Below are 18,428 nucleotides of genomic sequence, written 5' to 3' on the forward strand. Positions count from 1 at the left end.
TTATAATTATTACTTAATGCAGTTGTCTCTCAAAATATGCAGGAGAAGAAACAAGTCACAAATTTAAAAATACATTTATCCTCTGTCATAATTACCTTTACCAGTGCTCTTTATTTCTCTGTGTGGATTTTGGTTACTATTTAGTGTTCTTTCATTTCATTTGCAGGTAGTGTTTTTGTTTATGTGGTAATATCTTATTTCTCCTTTATTTTTAATGGAGAGAGTTGAATTTAGAATTCTTGGTTGAGTCTTTTTCTAACATTTTGATTTTGTCATCCCACTGGCTTTTGACCTCCATCGTTTTTATGGAGAAGTCACCAGTTAATCTTAGTCAAGTTCTGTTATATATGGTAAATTATTTTTATCTTGGTGTACAGTTTTCAGTGTCTCTTTGACATTCATCAATTCATCTTGGATGGGTGCTTTTTAGTTTGTTTTCTGGTTTTGGTTAATTACCAGAGTTCTGAACTGGTTAATTTTTAGATGTGTCCCTTATATTTGTGTTGTTTTAGAGAGAGAGCTAATTTGCCAGTATCACCTCTCTACCATTTTGGAGTTGATCTCCCCCTTATTCATGATTTTTCATATAATGCAATACTGGATTTGGTTTACTGGTATTTAGGATTTTTGTGAATATTAGTGATGTTTTTGAGTTGGGTAACATCTGATCTTTTTCTGTGCTTTGGAATATCTTGTATAAGATGTTTCTTTGGTGGTTTAATACTTTTTAGGTCTGCTATGGACAGAGGATTCAGCATTATTTTGTTTTTGTTTTTTCTAAAGATTCTACTTGCTATAATGTAATTCTGCTGATCTTTTATCAAATACAGTGGCTTCCCTGCCTCTGTCTCAAAGTGACCATATGCATACATTTTGTTTCATCTTTGATTATATATATAATAGTACTTCACAAAGTTTTAGCTAAGATTTTTATCTGTGTTCTTCACTGCTTTATCCCCAGTGCCTTATAGGAACAGTGCCTATAACATAGTATCTTCCAAATAGGTATTTTCTGAATGAATGAGTAACATTATCTAATCTCTAAATATTTCTGTGTACTTCTCACTTATTTTCATCTCTAGTAAAGTCTACCACTTCCGTCCATATTTCATTTCTTTCCCATATTCCATGGTAGGAACTCAGTCAGTTTTAATGAATCTGTAACACTTTTTACAAGTAAATATTTAATTGAATCTCTCTTTAAAGCTAATTCTTTTCACTAATGTCAGTATTATTGTAACCATTTTCATAATATGTTTTTACATACTTTTTGTTCTAACTACTTTTTAGGCCATGGACACAGTCATTCCCTTTTTAATGGTGTTCTGGATCAGGCACATGGCCATGGGGATCATTGCCATAGTCACGAATTGAAACACGGTGCTGCACATAGTCATGATTATGCTCATGGGCACGGGCACTTTCATTCTCATGGTGAGTACAGCCAAAATATTTTCAAATGGACAGCCTTCCAAATACACAGAAATTTTGTATAGATTACTCTCTTAGTTGAAAGAGTCTCTTGAAAAGGTTTTGTAATCAACTGCCTTTCTAATGAATCAGACTAAATGGTTCCCAGGGCTAATTCATGTTTAGTATATAATGAAATTAACTCAGTATAATGCCATGGATATAGCTTTTTTTCAGTGACTACATTACACTGTGTGCCACTATTTTAAATCAGTGTCAGTGAATGAGAAACAATTACATTTTAGCAAATGAAAATTATAATTTTTTGAAGTACGATAAGGCCTTTTGTACTACATATAGACTTATAAAAATACAACAGGGGTTTTCAGTTTTGCACATTTTCATTGTAATTTTTGGTAAATATTGCCTGATACTTCCCTTCCACGTCTTCTTTATCCATCTATGGATGGACACTTGGGTTGCTTCCATAATTTGGCTACCATAAATAATGATGCAATAAATAATGGTACATATATCCCTTCATATTAGTGCTTTTGTATTTTTTGGGTAAATACCCAGTAGTGTGATTACTGGATTATATGGTAGTTCCATTTTTAACTTTTTGAGAAACTGTAAGAAACATACTGTAAAAAACCAAGAGGCAAATGCTTAAGCAACTGAGCTACCCAGGTGCCCCTAGAATGGAACTTCTCTATTACCCTGGAATATATTCAGTGGACTCCAAATAACTTAGTGATTTGAGAACTACTCTCACCCATTCAAAAACTTATAAATAGTTATAAATTTAACAACATCCTGTTTATCTTTGAATTTTTATTTTCATTCCAGCATTTTATAATAATGGATTATATTAGGTTAAGTTATTGATTGATCATGTGTTCTACTTCTTAGCAATAAAATGCATATATAAATTTAAATTTTTTATTTCCTAGAAACATAAGATTTAGCATTTAAACACTTCTTTTGGATGGAGTTATTGTAGTTATTACTAAAAGTCAATTAAAGTAATTCTATTTGAAAAATGTTGATACATGTATAATCATAAAAGGCAACATTTTACTTAAAATACATATCTTAGATAATTTGAGCTCTTTTTTTCCTCAATTAGTGTATGGATAAATGACACTTAACAATATAAAAATGTTTTGGCAATAATTCTGTTCCTATTTTCTAGCTTTATAATGTAAGTAATAAGAAACCTTAAATAGAAGAAATTGTGTTTATAGCAGTTCCAGTCAATTCTTTGAACACCTTCAGAATTACATTCCAAAAATTACATAGTGATCTGTTATCAAAAATTATTTTTGATGATCTATAGATTGATAGTTTCATTAGCATTCTATTAAAAACAGTTGGAAACTGTATTGTTTACAAAGGGATTTTGCTGGTTGGTCAATAGAGTCATTACTTTTGTAGCATTACCACCAATATTTGCAATTGACCCCTTGTTTGTTGCCCTAGAATTTTTTTTTATACCTTGAGTAATGCACTGCAGTAAGAATTTAAATAGGTGAAAGGTAGCTTTTTTTTAGCCAAGGGGGAGAAGGGTAAGTGGCAAAGAAGAATTTACATGACCTCAGGGCACATGAAGATCATAGTGACTAGTAAAAGGAAATGCTAGGCTTCAAACACAAGGAAATCTGACTCCAGTGGTTCCTGGGTGCCTCAGTCGGTTAAGCATCTGCCTCCTAGTTTTTTATGTTGATTGAGTGTCCCACTCTTAATTTTGACTCTGGTCATGATCTCGGGGTCATAGGATTGAGCCCTGAATAGGGTTCCTTGCTCAGTGGGGTGTCTGCTGGAGATTCTTCCACTCTGTAAAATAAATAAATAAATAAATCTTTAAAAAAAAAAAAAAGGAAATCTGACTCCAGAATCTCCTCTTTACTGTTATTTCTGCCTCCACTGTTTATTAGCCAGTCTGAGGATATACAAGTAATAGGGCCATGATTCCATTTTGGGAGACATCATAGTCTCAGTGGGAAATACTGTGAGCTTTATATTTATTGAAATGCTACACTGTCAGTTAAACTAGTTGGTTTTTTGTTTGCTTGGTTTAACTGCTCCTATCTCAGTGACCCAAACAGTAAAAGTATATATATTGCTCTTGGGTTAACAGGGTAAAGGATGGTGGGTGTTTCTCATTCAATTCAGGGATCTAGGTTCCTTTCATCCCTGGGATTCTTGACCCTTGGAATCCTTCACTGGATTCCCTGCATCTCCCCGGAGATAGGGTACATAGAATATCATGTGGGGCATTTTTATGAGCCTAGAAGTGGTTTACCTGTCATATTTCTTTTTTTTTTTTTTTTAATTTTATTTATTTATTAGACAGAGAGAGAGACCACAAGCAGGGAGAGTGCCAGGCAGAAGGAGAGGAAAAAGCAGGCTCCCTGCAAACCAGATCCCAGGATCTGGGATCATGACCTGAGCCAAAGGCAGACATGTAACCAACTGAGACACCCAGGCACCCTACCTGTCATATTTCTTTGCTTAACACTGTTAGATATATAACTTGAGAGCACGAGAAATGTAGTTTATTTGTTTACCAAAGAAGAAGAAGAAATGGGTGATAAACAAGTAGCCAGTCTCTACCACAAATAACAGATTTTTTGTCCAGAAGGACTTTACAGATTTTACATAGGTAGGTGGGAGTTATGTTGTTTTATACAACCATTATATTAGTATAGCAGAATATACCTTTCCACATAATTATGTCAAAAATTACTGTCTTTATCTGGATCTACTACCTTTAGACAAATCTCTTGCCTTGATCAGGAGCTGGATTTTTAGGACAGTTAACCCTTTTGACAATCAGCACGATTTTTTAAGGTGACTGCGTCTTTCTCCCCACCATATGCAGTGCCATATCACTGGGCAGCATCTTCTAGCATTGTTACCATCTCTTATCAAAGCTGTAGTAAGGCTCTGTCAGCTCTTTGGTACTGTGGGCCAAGAACCATGACCCCAGGCAGGCTTTCTGTTGGATATGTTCAGAAAGTTTGTCAGACCTCCTGATGATCTCAATATTGCTGATCTTTTACATCATTTACCTATGTTTTCTGCTTTGATGTTAAAGCTCATAGTATCTTCAGAGTCAGTATAGAAATTACAGTATTCTTAAATTTTTTAATCATAAAGGTAAAATGAAAAGTATTTTATCTCCTTTCTTTGAAAAGCTTGCCACATCCATCTAGAAGCTGTTGGAAAACTCTTGTTTGCCACAGTCCCGTTACCCTGGGTGCTGACCTGGCTTCATTTCTTGGACTTCTTGTAACTTTCAGCAGTAGTTTTGTTTTGTTTCAGTTTTCCAGTTGTAAAATTAATGTAGCAAACTGTAGTATAAGATATGTTATGAATAGCAGGAGACTTTTCACTATGTTCTTAATTTACCATTTTTTACCAGATTGCTTGATATATTAATTTCCTAAATGTATGTACCATTGATGCATTTTGAAGTTGCCCATGTCTATCTCCATTAAATTATTATATTAAATTTAAAAAATAATTTTGTAAGTCTGTTGTGGCTGTATATAGTCATGCATCCTTCATGATATATTTGAATGAAATGTTCTCTGAATTGGAAAAATGGAATTGGTAATTGAAGATATATTTTAAAATAACTTAACTCTCTACAGATGGTCCCTCCTTAAAAGAAACAGCAGGACCCAGCAGACAGATTTTACAAGGTATGACAAGCAATTTGTATATTTCTCAGTTTTATGAAATAGGTTTCATTGTATTGAGCTATCTGAAATTTTCCTGTAAGAAAAATACGTAAAAGTATTTGTGTCTATAGTATTATCTTTCCTTGTGACTTTTTAAATATATACTGTTAGGCATATTAGCGTACATTCTTTGAACTATCACTTGGCTATTTTCATAGATTTAATAAGATTACAGAGGTTAGAAACTATACTGCTTAACTATAAATAATAGTCATGCCCATGACTATAGTAATATCATAGTATAATATATTTGCCTTCATAGAATTACTAAATATTTTTTCCAAGTTCAGTATTTAGTATGTATTTACACTGTGGAAAGATTTAGAGGAAGAAATGAAATGCATTCAGACCTTCAGAATTGAAGACCAAGAATGAACACTAATGTAGTTGGATTTGGGGTGATAATTACGCCAGTGTAGTTTTATCCCTTGTAACAAATGTACTACTCTGCTAGGAGATTTTGACAATTTGGAATGTTATGCCCAGGACAGGGGTATATGGGAAATCTCTCTACCTTCTGTTCAGTTTTGCTATGAATGTAAACTTGCTCTAAAAAATTAACTCTGTTATATTAATATTAACTTATATATAAAACGCAAAGTGAAACCTTTGTCATATCCATTGGCATCAAATGACGATGGCTAAGCAGGAGCTTACATGCCATGTAAAACAGTACATTACAAAATTTTATAAAGCAGAGAAAATCAGTTTTGTCTGTGAATTATGACAGTTTTTCTTTTTTGCGGTAGGAGCCGATCTTTGGCTCTGAATTTCTGTTTAGACTTCATCATCAAAGTTTCCTAATTTCCAGCTTCCCACCTTCCTGCTTTTAACTTTTGACTTCACTCTGACTCTCTGAATAGCTTGTGATCCAATCCCTAGTGTGCCTATTTTTCTCCACTATTTCTTGATATAGCTCTAGCTTTTCTTTTTTTCCCCCACTATGAATGTGCTCCTCCATACTGAGGAGTTTATTTCAGGAGGCTTAAATGTGTCTTCCAGTCACTAGTTTTCCATTTGCAAAATATATAGAATTGGTTTAGAACAGCATTTGCTGAAATAGCTTGTAATCATGCATATGTAATGCATCTATATCCAATGCTATAAATTAGCCTTGATAATATGAGTTTATTTTTAGTTTTGGAAATCATCACAAGTTGAGAGGAGGGAGGTTAGATTTGCCTTCCTAATTATCTTTTATATAAGCTGTTATGAAAATTACTTTATGTTTTCTGAGTATCCATCAATTTATGGTGGCTGCAGCAGCCCAGTAGATATCTCAAGGATAGGGAAAAGTGTCTGGCATTCAGAGTTTCCACGTGGATACTCATACATGAAAACAAACTGAGGTAAATGAGTTTTTCAGTTATTTGCAGCATCTTCAATACGACATCTGGCTAGAGGAAAGGATCAACAACAACAAAGCAAAGATTTAGAACCCCAATGACTCACATATTAAAATTACCAGATACGAAGTACAAAAAATTAAGAAAATATATATATGACCTCTGGCTTGAGTGTTCTTGGGCAGTGAAAATATCCATATGCTACCAAGTCCAGCTCTCAACTTTTAAATCCATTAAACATACTGGTTTAAACTTTTTTCTTTAGTGATTTTTCTTCTTGGAACAGTTACTAGAAAGTAAGTAGGGTTTAGGTAATTAATAACACTTGCTAATAAAGCCAGTTTTCAGGTTGGGGACTTTTCAGTCAAAGAAAAATCAAGAACAAATGATTCTTTTCTCTTCCCTTTCAGTATTTAGAGCTGTTTTCATGTCTGATCCTACTAAAACACTGATTAAAGAATATAAAGACTTGAAATCACATGTCACTTAAGAGTTTTGAAGCTTAGATACCTTCAGTCTACTTTGATGGGTATTTTTCTTCAATTTTATTTTTTAAACTTAACGTGGCCTTGACACTTATTAGTCTGTTTAATTCTTTGCTATTTGAAATACCCTAGAAGAAGAGTTTTTTGTCTCTAAGTATGCTTCAGCATATTTTTGTTATAGGAAATAGAGCCATTTAGCTTTTTGAAAAATAGTTATAAAGGTCAATACTCCATACGAATGAAGAAATATATTAAGTACGGTGGGATGAATTATATTTGGTATAATACTTGATATAAAATTACACAGTAGTCGATGAAGCGAAGATAATTTCCTAGAGCACATTAAGATTTGATTCAGTAATAGTCTGTTTTTAAATTATTAGAAAGTGTTTTCAAGTTTTAGCAAATCTGTTTTATACCTAAAAAATAAATGGTTTTCCTTTAATTGTCCAGTGAATAATAAAGAAGTAGAATAAATACTTCTAAAGTAGACACATGCTTTTTACATATTATTTCTTTTCAGATAGAATAAATGCTATTTTAAAATGTTCCATTTTTAGTAATATGATTTAAGTTTGTTTCAAAGACAGTGTTTTACTATACAGTAAATTTTACCTATTAAAGATCTAAATGTTGAATAATTTATTGTCTTAGTTAAGTCTGTTTAAGAAATAATGTATTTTAAACTTCTTGATTTTTTTAATGGTTTTCCATATGATTATTAACTGTTAATATTTAATGGGTTCTGGTTCTGATCCCAACTTCTGACCACGAACTAATTCTGTGCCCAATTCCAATGGGGGAGTGAAGAATGTATTCTCATACCAGCAAGCAGTTCTCTGATAACCGGAGGTCAGAGGGGCCTGGGACTGAAAGTTCCAACCCTCTAATCATATGACTGATTCTCCTGGCAGCCAGCTCCCATCCTTAGGTGGGGTCCAAAAGTATATTAACATTAATGAGAGACACCTTTGTCTCTGTCACTTAGGAAGTTCCAAGGGTTTTTCAGAAACCAGAATGAAGACCAAATATGTATTTCTTATTATAATCACAATATCACAATATTATATAGATTTCAAGACAGAATATCAGTATCCTACCAATTTAATATTTAAATATCAAGTATTTAAATATTAAATATTTAGCAAGTGTTAATTAACTTTTATTAAAATCTTTAAAATATTTTATATTTGCTTTTAAATATTCATATCTCTACTTTCTTTCTTATCAGGTTTGAGATTAATGTATAATTTTAGGTAACAAAACCTTCAGGATAATTAATAAGTATATCAGGTTTTATAGTCACAGTCCATAGGAAATTTAGTCTCAAGTAGTAATAATTTTAGTTACCAGCAGAGGGCTCTGTGTATACATATATTTGTAATCATAAACACTTTCTTGAACAATTCTTTCAGCCTAATACCATTTTCTTCTAACAAATTATTAATTAACTTGTGGAATTTTTTAACCAGAGCTGAATGTGCTTAAAGTAAACTTGTTTCTGTTATCCCTCATGTATGTTATATCAAATATTAAGGAACATTAAAAACAAGTATAATTTATGAATCAGATATTTTAACCCCTGCTGATATAAAAAAGGAAAGATTATTTCAATTTCTGGAAGTATTATTACTTCATTATTGAGCAGTGAATCTAAATTCTCCCTGATTTTCAGATTGGTATTTAGTTTTTTAATATATAAAGTCAAGAATACAGTTTGAAGAAATATTTGTATTTTTCATTGATCAGAAGATACTATTTTGATTCTGATTATGCTTTGTTCCCAGGTGTATTTTTACACATTCTGGCAGATACACTTGGGAGTATTGGTGTAATTGCCTCTGCCATCATGATGCAAAATTTTGGTCTAATGATAGCAGATCCGATTTGTTCAATCCTGATAGCCATGCTTATAGTTGTAAGGTAAGTGTTGTATGTTACTTTCAGGTATTAAAATGAGAGGTGAAAAATGTGGTACTTAAATTACAGATCTACAATGCAAATTATGATTGTGTTGGCTTTTTTTTGGCCTTTAATAAATTCCTATGTAGATTATTTCTCTTTGCATCTTCCTATTTTTTTCTTTTGCCATTTATTTCTTGTTTAGGTTTTAATGTTTCTTTTTGGTATTTAGCAAGTAGTCTTTTGGGTTTGCAATCCAAATTAGTAGGATATTTTTGAATCCAACATTATATCTGTAGAGTAGAACACTGATAATATAAAATATATTAACTATAGTTAGAATCTTAGTCTGTATCTTACAAATGCAAAAGAATGTTATTGTCTCTTCTACAACGATTTAATTTATAAAGTTACATTATCATTGCAGAAGTCTTATAAAAATGCTTATTGAGGTATATAAGTGTCTGTCTCCCTATCTAGTTTTATAAAATTCTTGAGGAGGGGTCTGTCTCTTAGTATAGTTTATCTCTGTCGTGCTAATGTGTATGCAAAGTGTGTGTGTCTGTGTGTGTGTGTATAAATTCTTGATAAATATTTGCTGAATTAGATTAAATAGTATTTCAAATTTATCACAGTCTGAAATATATTTTATTATTGATTTAATTTTTATCAGAATAATGAAATAATAAGTGCCTTTCAGTCTTGAATTATTCAGTCTTGAATTATTTTATGTGAATATATATACATATGTCTTGATTTTACTGTTTTTATTTATCCATAATGATTTTACTATCAGCAAAACTTGCTTTCTGATGATAACTAGAGGGCATATGATAATTTTTACAGCTTACGGTTGAATAGAATACATTTATTTAATTATGAGGAATTATAATCTTATCAATTACTCATAAATACAGATTTTGAAGTTCTTGCTTTAAAAAAATTTACACATTTTAAACATGCAGATTATTTTTTAAGTTTCTTCAAATTATTTATACTAGAAAGCAATGCTACTGTGTAAAAGTCTTATAAAGTTTGAAAGTTTGGAAATCTTTGTTTTGAGAGAGAGCATGTGAGTGGTGGGGAGAGGAAGAAAGAATCTTTTTTAAGATTTTATTTATTTATTTGAGAGAGAGTGAGAAAGTGTGTGTGTGCCCATGACGGGGGCAAAGGGAGAGGGAGAACCAGACTCCCCACTGAGCGGGGAGACAGCCATGGTTGGACCCTGGGATCATGATCTGAGCCAAAGGCAGACACTTGACTGAGCCCCCTGAGAGAGAATCTTAAGCAGGCTCCATCCTCAGCTTGGAGTCTAACGCGGGGCTCAAACTCATGACCCTGAGATCATGGCCTGAGCTGAAATCAAGAGTCAGATGCTTAACCACCTGAGCCATTCAGGCACCCCCATCTTTGGAAATCTTAACTATACTTTCTTGAAAGTTCAGCTAACATCTCAGAGAATTCTATAAAACTTAACTCCTGATGGATTTGGTAACTTTTATACCTCTCTATTTGCATGTCCCATGTTTATTTTGTTTTGTATTAGAAGTTTTAGTTGCTTCTAATACTTACAGTAGGATCTTAATAATTGCTTTTTTTTTTTTTTTTTTTTTACTTTGGCTCTGCTCTTACTATCCTAATTCTTCTATCCGTTGTCGCTTTGAAGAGATGGGCTTCTCTGTCTCTCTCTAAACTCTTCTTTACCATGTGGCCACAGTGATCTTTCTTAAATGAAGATTATGGTAAATGGAGAAACATTACCTTGCTTTAAGTTCTTCAGTGGCACTTTCTTACCTTCAGAAAAGTCTAAATGGCTCAGTGGGGCATTATGATGTTACCCATTTACTTCTCAGTCTTTCTCTCACCCCTTCTCAATTTATATCTTCTCCAGCCACATTAAATTACTTTAAGTTTCCTGAAAATATGTTATGAGCTGCTTGGATTCTGGGCTTTGACCATATTTCCTTTGCCCAAGATACTCTTACACCCTGAGTGCCTGTCTCCCTCCTCCCACAAGTATGTCCATCATTACTGCTTATCCTTCAGATCAGATTGCAGTTTAAACAGCCCTTTCTTCAGGAAGCATTTCCTGATTGTCCACCTATCAGGCTATATATATATACCTATAGCACTTTTTACTATTCCTTTCGTGGCATTTAGTTACCAAATTGAAATAGCTTGTTTCTTCTCTTTTAAGCTCCATGAGGGCAAGTTGTTTTTTCATTGTTGTAAAGTCAGCACTGGAATCTGCCAGGCAAAAAGTTTGTATATTTTGGATTTGAATCAAAATAAATTAATGTTTTTTTAGCCTTGGAGAATTACTTTTTCTTTTCCCAAATAAGGAATTCTTATTTAGTTCTGTTCCCATTCAGTTAAAAAATAAATACATACTCACAACTTTTTTACTGGACTATGACACATTTAAAAACTGTACAAATCATTTTCAGCAAATATTTATTAAATAGACCCTCTCACCAGAGTGGTGATATGATACTGTTTTAATCTTACATTACAGTAGGAGAGAGAGACAACAAACAATAAATAAACTATGCAAATATCAAATAGTTATTTGTAGCATGTAGAGAGTTAACATAGGATGTAGGATTGGGTTGCTACTTTAGATTGAGTGGTAAAGGAAGTCTTCTAAAGAGGGGACATTTAAACTGAAACCAGAATGTCACCAGAGAGCCTGTCAGAGGAAGAGCATCCTGTAAGAAACAGCTAGTATCAAAACCCTAGAGTGAAAACAGCATTGACCAATATGGCAGGAGTGTAGGGAGTAAGAGGAGAGTGGTTTGTGATGAAATTGGAGAGACAGACCTGGGAAAATTAGCGAGGATTAGGGAAACACTGCAGTTTCCCAACTGCAGTGGGAAACCATAGGGAAGTGACATTATTTGGTTTGTATTTTTAAAAATTACTTTGGCTGGTATGTAGGTAATGGATTACAGGGGGCAAGAGTACAAAAAAGGCAGAGCAGCTAGAAACCTATTAAAGTCGATGAAATGAAAGGCCATGGTAGCTCATGTTACCCGTTTACTTCTCAGTCTCATCTAGGAGCTGGAAAGATACAGATAAAGTTAGAAAATGCTTCGGGCTTAGAGCTAATAAGATTTGCTTATGGATTATGAATGTTTAGTACAGGGTTGAATGAAAGAGGAATCAAGGATAATTCCTAGAGCTTTTACATGAGCAGCCTAGTGCATGAAGGTGTCCTTATGCAAGAGGAAAGACTAGAGGAAGAATGATGTTTGTTTCTTTTTGAAAAGCACTGCAGATCAAAAGGTCTGTTTTGGTTGTGACCAAGTTTGAAGTCGCATTAGATGTTTGTCTAGGGATCTCTTGTAGGCAGGGATGTACAAATGTGGAATTCTTGGGAGAACTCAGCTGAATACAAAGGATTGGAAGTGGTACACATACAGATATAAAGTCATTGAGTGGCATTTATTTGGCATGAATCACAATTCACACCCCTTCCATTTTCCTGAAAAGCATCCTTCTATTCTGGAGAACCCAATTTAGCTTCAGGATTCCTTTCAGTATAGTATTTCACGCAGCCACAATCGGTCAACTACAGTTAACTTTCAAGATAAAACCTGTGTATCATCCTTATGTAAGTCTTTCGAATCTATTTGTAAAACGTTTTCTCACTAGTTTACATAAATATAAAGTCTCAAATTTATATAATTAGATTCTTTCTCATTATTGTTAAACTTTAATATTTTTATGTGTTCTTTTCCATTGTTCTGATGACAAAAGTAATACGTTTAATTATAAAAAAAAACTCAAACATTAGCGAAATGTATAACTTATCTATTGAAGTGTTCTCATAATCTCACCTCTTGAGGATAAACCAGGGAACTTTAACATCTCTTAAAAATCATGGGGCACCTGGGTGGCTCAGTCAGTTAAACATCTGTCTTTGGCTTAGGTCATGATCCCAGGGTCCTGGGTTCAAGCCCCACATGGGCTATCTGCTCAGTGGGGAGCCTGCTTCTCCTTCTCCCTCTCCCTCTGCCTGCTGTTCTGCCTGCTTGTGCTCTCTCTCTCTCTCTCTCTCTCTCTGTCAAATAAATAAATAAGTAAAATCTTTTTAAAAAATTCAATAAATGTTTTAGTGCATTCTCTGTGCTAGACAGTAAATAACACAGGCAAATACCCAACCCCTACAGAGCTTATATTCTAATAGGGGTTACAGTGAATAAAGCAGATGAACGTACAGATAGATAACGTAATGTCTTAGGGTGGTGAATGCTATGAAGCAGGGTAAGGGGGTGTTATTTTAGAAGGGCTTGGAAAGTACTCGGCATAAGGTGACAGAGCCCTTAATAGTGAAGGAGAAAGGCAGGCAACTGTTCAAAGGAAGATTATTCCTGGGAGAGGGAACTTCAGGTAAACATACTCAGGTGGGAAGCTGCCTGACCTGTGTAAGGTGCAGTGAGAAGGACAGTACAGCTGAAGTGCAATATACAGGACAGAGTGCAGAGCGTCTAGAGTTCAGGGAGAAGGTTGGGGTGGAAGATAAACTCTGGTGTCATCTGCTTGTGTATGGTACTTAAAGCCATGAGATTGGATGAGTTTTCCCAGAGAGTGAGAGCTGGTAGAGAGCAGAAGAGGTCTGAGGACTGAACCCTGAAAGGCAGGGCACAGACAGCAGCTCGAGCTAAGGAGAGTGGCCAGTGAGATGGGAGGAGAGTCACAAACACACATTGTCTTAGGAGCCGTGTGAAGAAAGTGTTTCAAATGGAAGAAGTGATCCACCCTGTTCAATGCTGCTATGACAGATAATTGGTAACTTAGCCAAGACACTCGGAAGGGTAATGAGAAGGAAAGCCTCTTCAGAGGAGCTTCAGGAGAGAATGGGAAGGAGCAAAATGGGGTTAGCAACTGTAGTTAACTCCTTTTTTAAGGACTTTTGCTGTAAAGGGGAGCAGCAGGATTGCCAGCCAGCACTGGGGGCCCACTCTGAGGTCTGTGGTCATGAATTTAAAGTGAAAACCACCAGCACCGTTGTATGTTTTTCTCTAGTCTTCTCAGCTACTTGATGAAAGGTATGGAGTAGATAGATTCAGTCCGTTTGGGGTTGTCAGAGGAGTGCTGACAGAGTGAGAATGGAGCACAGCAGGGATTATAGCGGTGGGAAATAAGGATTTAAAGGTGGTAATAGATGCTGAAAAAGAGGAGAAAAGCAAGAGAGAGGGTTAGCAGGTCGGAACTCTGGCAGGAGGGTGAGTGCGGTTGAGTAGGGGAGGTTCAGGCTGTAAGAGGCTTGAACTTGGCATCTGCAGGTCTCTGGAGTGGCTGTAGGCGTGGGTCCAGGATAAACTCATCAGATCGAGGCCATGTGTGCTGGATGGGCTGCCCACATGGGTATTTAAACTAAGAGTCATGAGAAAGGTAGAGGGGGAAAGAGAATAAGCCCATTGGCTACACTCTTTAGTGACGGAGGGGAGCTATCCAGAATCATAGCACTGGGAGTCAAGATGGGTAGAGGGTGGAATAATCTGATGGCCTGGGCCTTAAATGAACTGTTTTTTGGGGGGTAAGTAGGTGGAGCAGAGATCTGGAAATAGTAGTGAGAACATTTACCTTGTCACTAACTCCAGCAGTACTGGAGTGTGGGAGAGAAAACAGTGCTGTAGGGACAACAGTGTCCTCAGGCAATAGCCAGGGTTTTTTTTTTTTTTTTTTTTTTTTTTCTTTGCTCCTGCTATTGAGAGGAGAGGCTGGGGATTTTATGAAAATTACACTTTTTTTTTTTGAATTATGGAAATAAGTTTATTGACTGAGAAACTTGGTATAGAAGAGGATAAGGAAAAAAATTTCTCATACTTCCACCAGCCAAAAGGACCATGTAAACATTTTTGTGGGTTTTATTTTGGCTTTTTTCTTTTATTCTGAGCCCCTTTTTTAAAAGAGTATTTCTGATTATAGCATGTATTTAAAATTACATTGGTAAGAAAATTTTTTCAGTTTTTTTATAATACATAGTCATTGTAGAAAACTTGGAAAATGATGTACAATAAAAAGTATAAAGAAAAATCAGTTGGGATCACAACACCTGAAGGTCACATTACCACTGTTAATAACATTTCTCTACAGTTATTTTTAGAGTGGTGTTTTGTTTTGTTTACATTGAGTTTCTACTATACTGATTATTAATCTTGGTCAGCATTAAAGCATTCAAAGTTTCTAGATGAAAAGTAAAAATACAATAATTATTTTAAGTCAGTAAAGTTTCATAATGATTATTAGGTAGCAGGTCTTTCATTCAATGATAATAAGTAAAATGAGGTACAGGGCAACACATAGAATGATTCATTATTAAATAAGAGTCTATATCTGAAGTATATATGTATCAGGAAAATATCAGAGTGCATATATATACATATATACATTATTTGGGTCTCTCTGGGGGGGGTGCTGTTGTATTTTATTTTACATTTATTTTGGGTGGGGTGATGCATTTCTAAAATTGTGCTTCTTTCCTAACATCTCTAAGGCAAATTAACATTTCTGACTTTACCTCAAAAACATATTTTTTTAAATAGAGGGTAATAAAAAAAGTAATAGCTCTAGAGTACAAAATAAAGACAAAAATAAAGACATTCCAGTTGTCTATTTTATGTTAAGGGAGCAAACTTAATTTGCTTAAATATTCATATGATAATGAATAATTGTAAGCAGATCACTCTGAGATGTTTTTCAAATTAAGTAAGAGTTTGCCTGGTTAGCCAAAACTGATTTTAGGAAATACATGAAAATTCTTAGCAACTCAACAAAATGAGTATAAAGAAGTAATTTTCCTTACCCTTAATTTTTATATATGTATTTGCAGTTCACCAAGAGCAAAAGAAATAATAGGGCTCTATATGTTTTCTGGACCTAAATGTTTCTCGATTGAGAACATGCTATGAAAATAGGCGTCTCTTCTTGTAGGCTGCCCAGTGTTCCGTTTTCACTTTCACAGTGAAAGTGATTTCTTAGAAAAAGTTTTTCTCTCAACATTTTCTAACACAGGCGAAGGATGCTTTAAATTGCTCAGTAAAACTGAGTTGTGCTGTGATGAATTTTGTTTCTCAGTGAAAAGCAGCGATCCAGTTCAGCAGTGAGAATGTCATTTTTTATCTTCTGAAAATACATTTTTTAAGAGACTTCAGAGTCATTTTTCTCCTTTTCCCTTAAGTAGTTGAGTTGGAATGGCAAGTACATTCATAACTTAGCATGCAGAAATTTGAACAATTAGTTGTAGCTTTGAATCACACTGTGATTTATTTAAAAGTGATGCCTTTTACATAGATCTGTAGCTTGATTTTTGATTCACTTAAATAAAAGAGGTACCTATGTTTGATGGGAAAAAAATACATAAACAGGATGCAGAAAAGAGCGTTGTTTCTGGTGTGGTATCTTTGAAGCTGTGCTGGAATTTTTTTTCGTAATCGGTTTTCTACAACTCACCAGTTCCCATTTGTGGAAACTGGTTTATTTTTAATTGGTTAATTTTACGGATTATTTTTACCATAATCATTTGTAAATACAAAGAAAAACTTTTGAACAAAAGAAATTGTCTTTTGTTAGCTGTAAAAGTTTTTCAAGTAATTTAGTTCTCATCATTTTGAAGAAAAAAATAGCCCAACTTGCAGAGGCAAACTGAAGTACAGACTTCAGAAATGACAGTTATCATCATAAATAGAGATATGAAATAGAAAGAATATACACTAATGAAAACAAAATTATGTACTTGAAATTCTAAATCATGGATGATCATTATTGTTAATGAATACAGAATTTGGACCAGATACTGATTTTGATAAATCTTGTTGATTCTGTGGTTAAATAGATAATTAATTGTGATAATAGATAATTATTATTATTTTTTAAAGATTTTTATTTATTTATTTGACAGAGAGAGACAGAGAGAGAGGGAACACAAGCAGGGGGAGTGTGAAGGGAGAAGCAGGCTCCCCACTGGGCAGGGAGCCCGATGTAGGGCTCAATCCCAGGACCCTAGGATCATGACCTGAGCCAAAAGCAGACGCTTAACAACTGAGCCACCCAGGTGCCCCGATAATAGATAATTATTAGCTTAATAGATAAATAGATAATTATTAACTAAAAAGTAGCATTTTTTAAAACATGTAAGAAGCTGTCATATCTTCAAATAGTCATATACATAAGAAATTACGGCATTTTTTTTCAAAAGTGGTTTTGCCTAATAATTTCCTTTGCGCCTCATCCTTCAAGTGGTTATAATTTATGAACTATACTTCTGGGGTAAGGTAAGCAGTTTCTTAATTTTTTTACTTATTTGTATATGTGTCTAAATTATAAAACTGAATAAATGGGAACATCATTGTATAATAACTATTTTTAAATCATACATAAAACCATCATAGTGAGAGCATTTATAAACACTAATTAGTCTAACAGCCTTTCTCAGCCAGCATTCTGGGAGAGAATCCCTAAGGAATTCATTTGTTTATAAGTATTAACCTCTCACCTATGCATCTAGAAAAGTACTGGTTATGTTACTATCCTTGGGGAAATTTGGAAATAGTCACTCAAATTATTTTGTATGTTTGGTAGTTCAGGGCATGAATCCTAGTTAAGAGGGTGGTGGACAGTCTTAGAAATATTGGAAAGAGTGCAATCTGGGTGGCTCAGTATGTTAAGCATCTACTTCAGCTCTACTTCATGATCCTGCGTCAGGCTCCCTGCTCAGTGGAAAGTCTGCTTCTCCCTCTCCCTCTGCGCTCCCCCACACTCCTCCTCCCTGGCTCGCTTGCACGCTTTCTCTCTCTCTCTCTCTCTCAAATAAATAAAATCTTAAAAAAATATATATTGGAAAGAGCAGAGCAAATATGGTAATGTATTAGTGATCATTAGCCTATTGGACAAGAGAGTGTTTGAGACTACTTTAGACAAGAGAGTGTTTGAGACTTAAAAAATTTGAAAGAAGAGATTATTTTATGTAAAATCTATCATTTTATTTCTGTAAAACTCATGAAAATAATGGAAAAACTGACAAGCATAATTTAGTACAGTTAAAGATATAAAATTGATGTACAAAATTAATACCCTTTATATATAAGCAAAATCTAGTCTATAGATTAAATGTGCAAAACTTGTGTGAGGACAAGTTTTTAAATACTTCTAAAAAAATACAAATGGACTTGAACAGAGCCTTTTTTGTTTTTGAAGAATCAATATCATAAATATCTTAACTCTTACATTTATTTATAAACTTAAAACTATTCTAATAAAAATACCAACAGGTTTTTTTTTTCCTGGAGGGTGGTAGTAAAAGTTGATTTTAAAGCTTATAAGGAAAAACAAACAAGCAGGAGGGAATGCTCAAAAAAAAACCCTGGAAAATAAAATATAAAATGTAAAGAAAGCCTTTAGAGTTAAAATAGGGAGGTGCCTGAAGAAGCAAATCTATCAGAGCAGATCAGAAAGTCCAGAAATAATTTTTTTTAAAGATTTTATTTATTTATTTGACAGAGAACACAAGCAGGGGGAGCAGGAGAGGAAGA

At 34.1% G+C, this 18,428-nt stretch overlaps 1 protein-coding gene across 1 annotated transcript in view; it reads left to right on the forward strand.

Moving 5' to 3' along the window:
- Positions 1 to 18,428, forward strand: part of LOC111143026 (solute carrier family 30 member 7) — a 99,095-nt gene that overhangs the window by 27,161 nt on the left and 53,506 nt on the right. Inside the window, exons 6-8 of the mRNA XM_022496442.1 lie at positions 1,291 to 1,434; positions 5,070 to 5,120; positions 8,778 to 8,913. Of these exons, the coding sequence (XP_022352150.1) occupies positions 1,291 to 1,434; positions 5,070 to 5,120; positions 8,778 to 8,913 (331 nt within the window). The remainder of the gene's footprint in view (positions 1 to 1,290; positions 1,435 to 5,069; positions 5,121 to 8,777; positions 8,914 to 18,428) is intronic.

Source organism: Enhydra lutris, unplaced genomic scaffold (genome assembly GCF_002288905.1).
Source record: "Enhydra lutris kenyoni isolate GAN:26980312 unplaced genomic scaffold, ASM228890v2 scaffoldscaffold9, whole genome shotgun sequence".
Classification (NCBI taxonomy): Eukaryota; Metazoa; Chordata; class Mammalia; order Carnivora; family Mustelidae; genus Enhydra; species Enhydra lutris.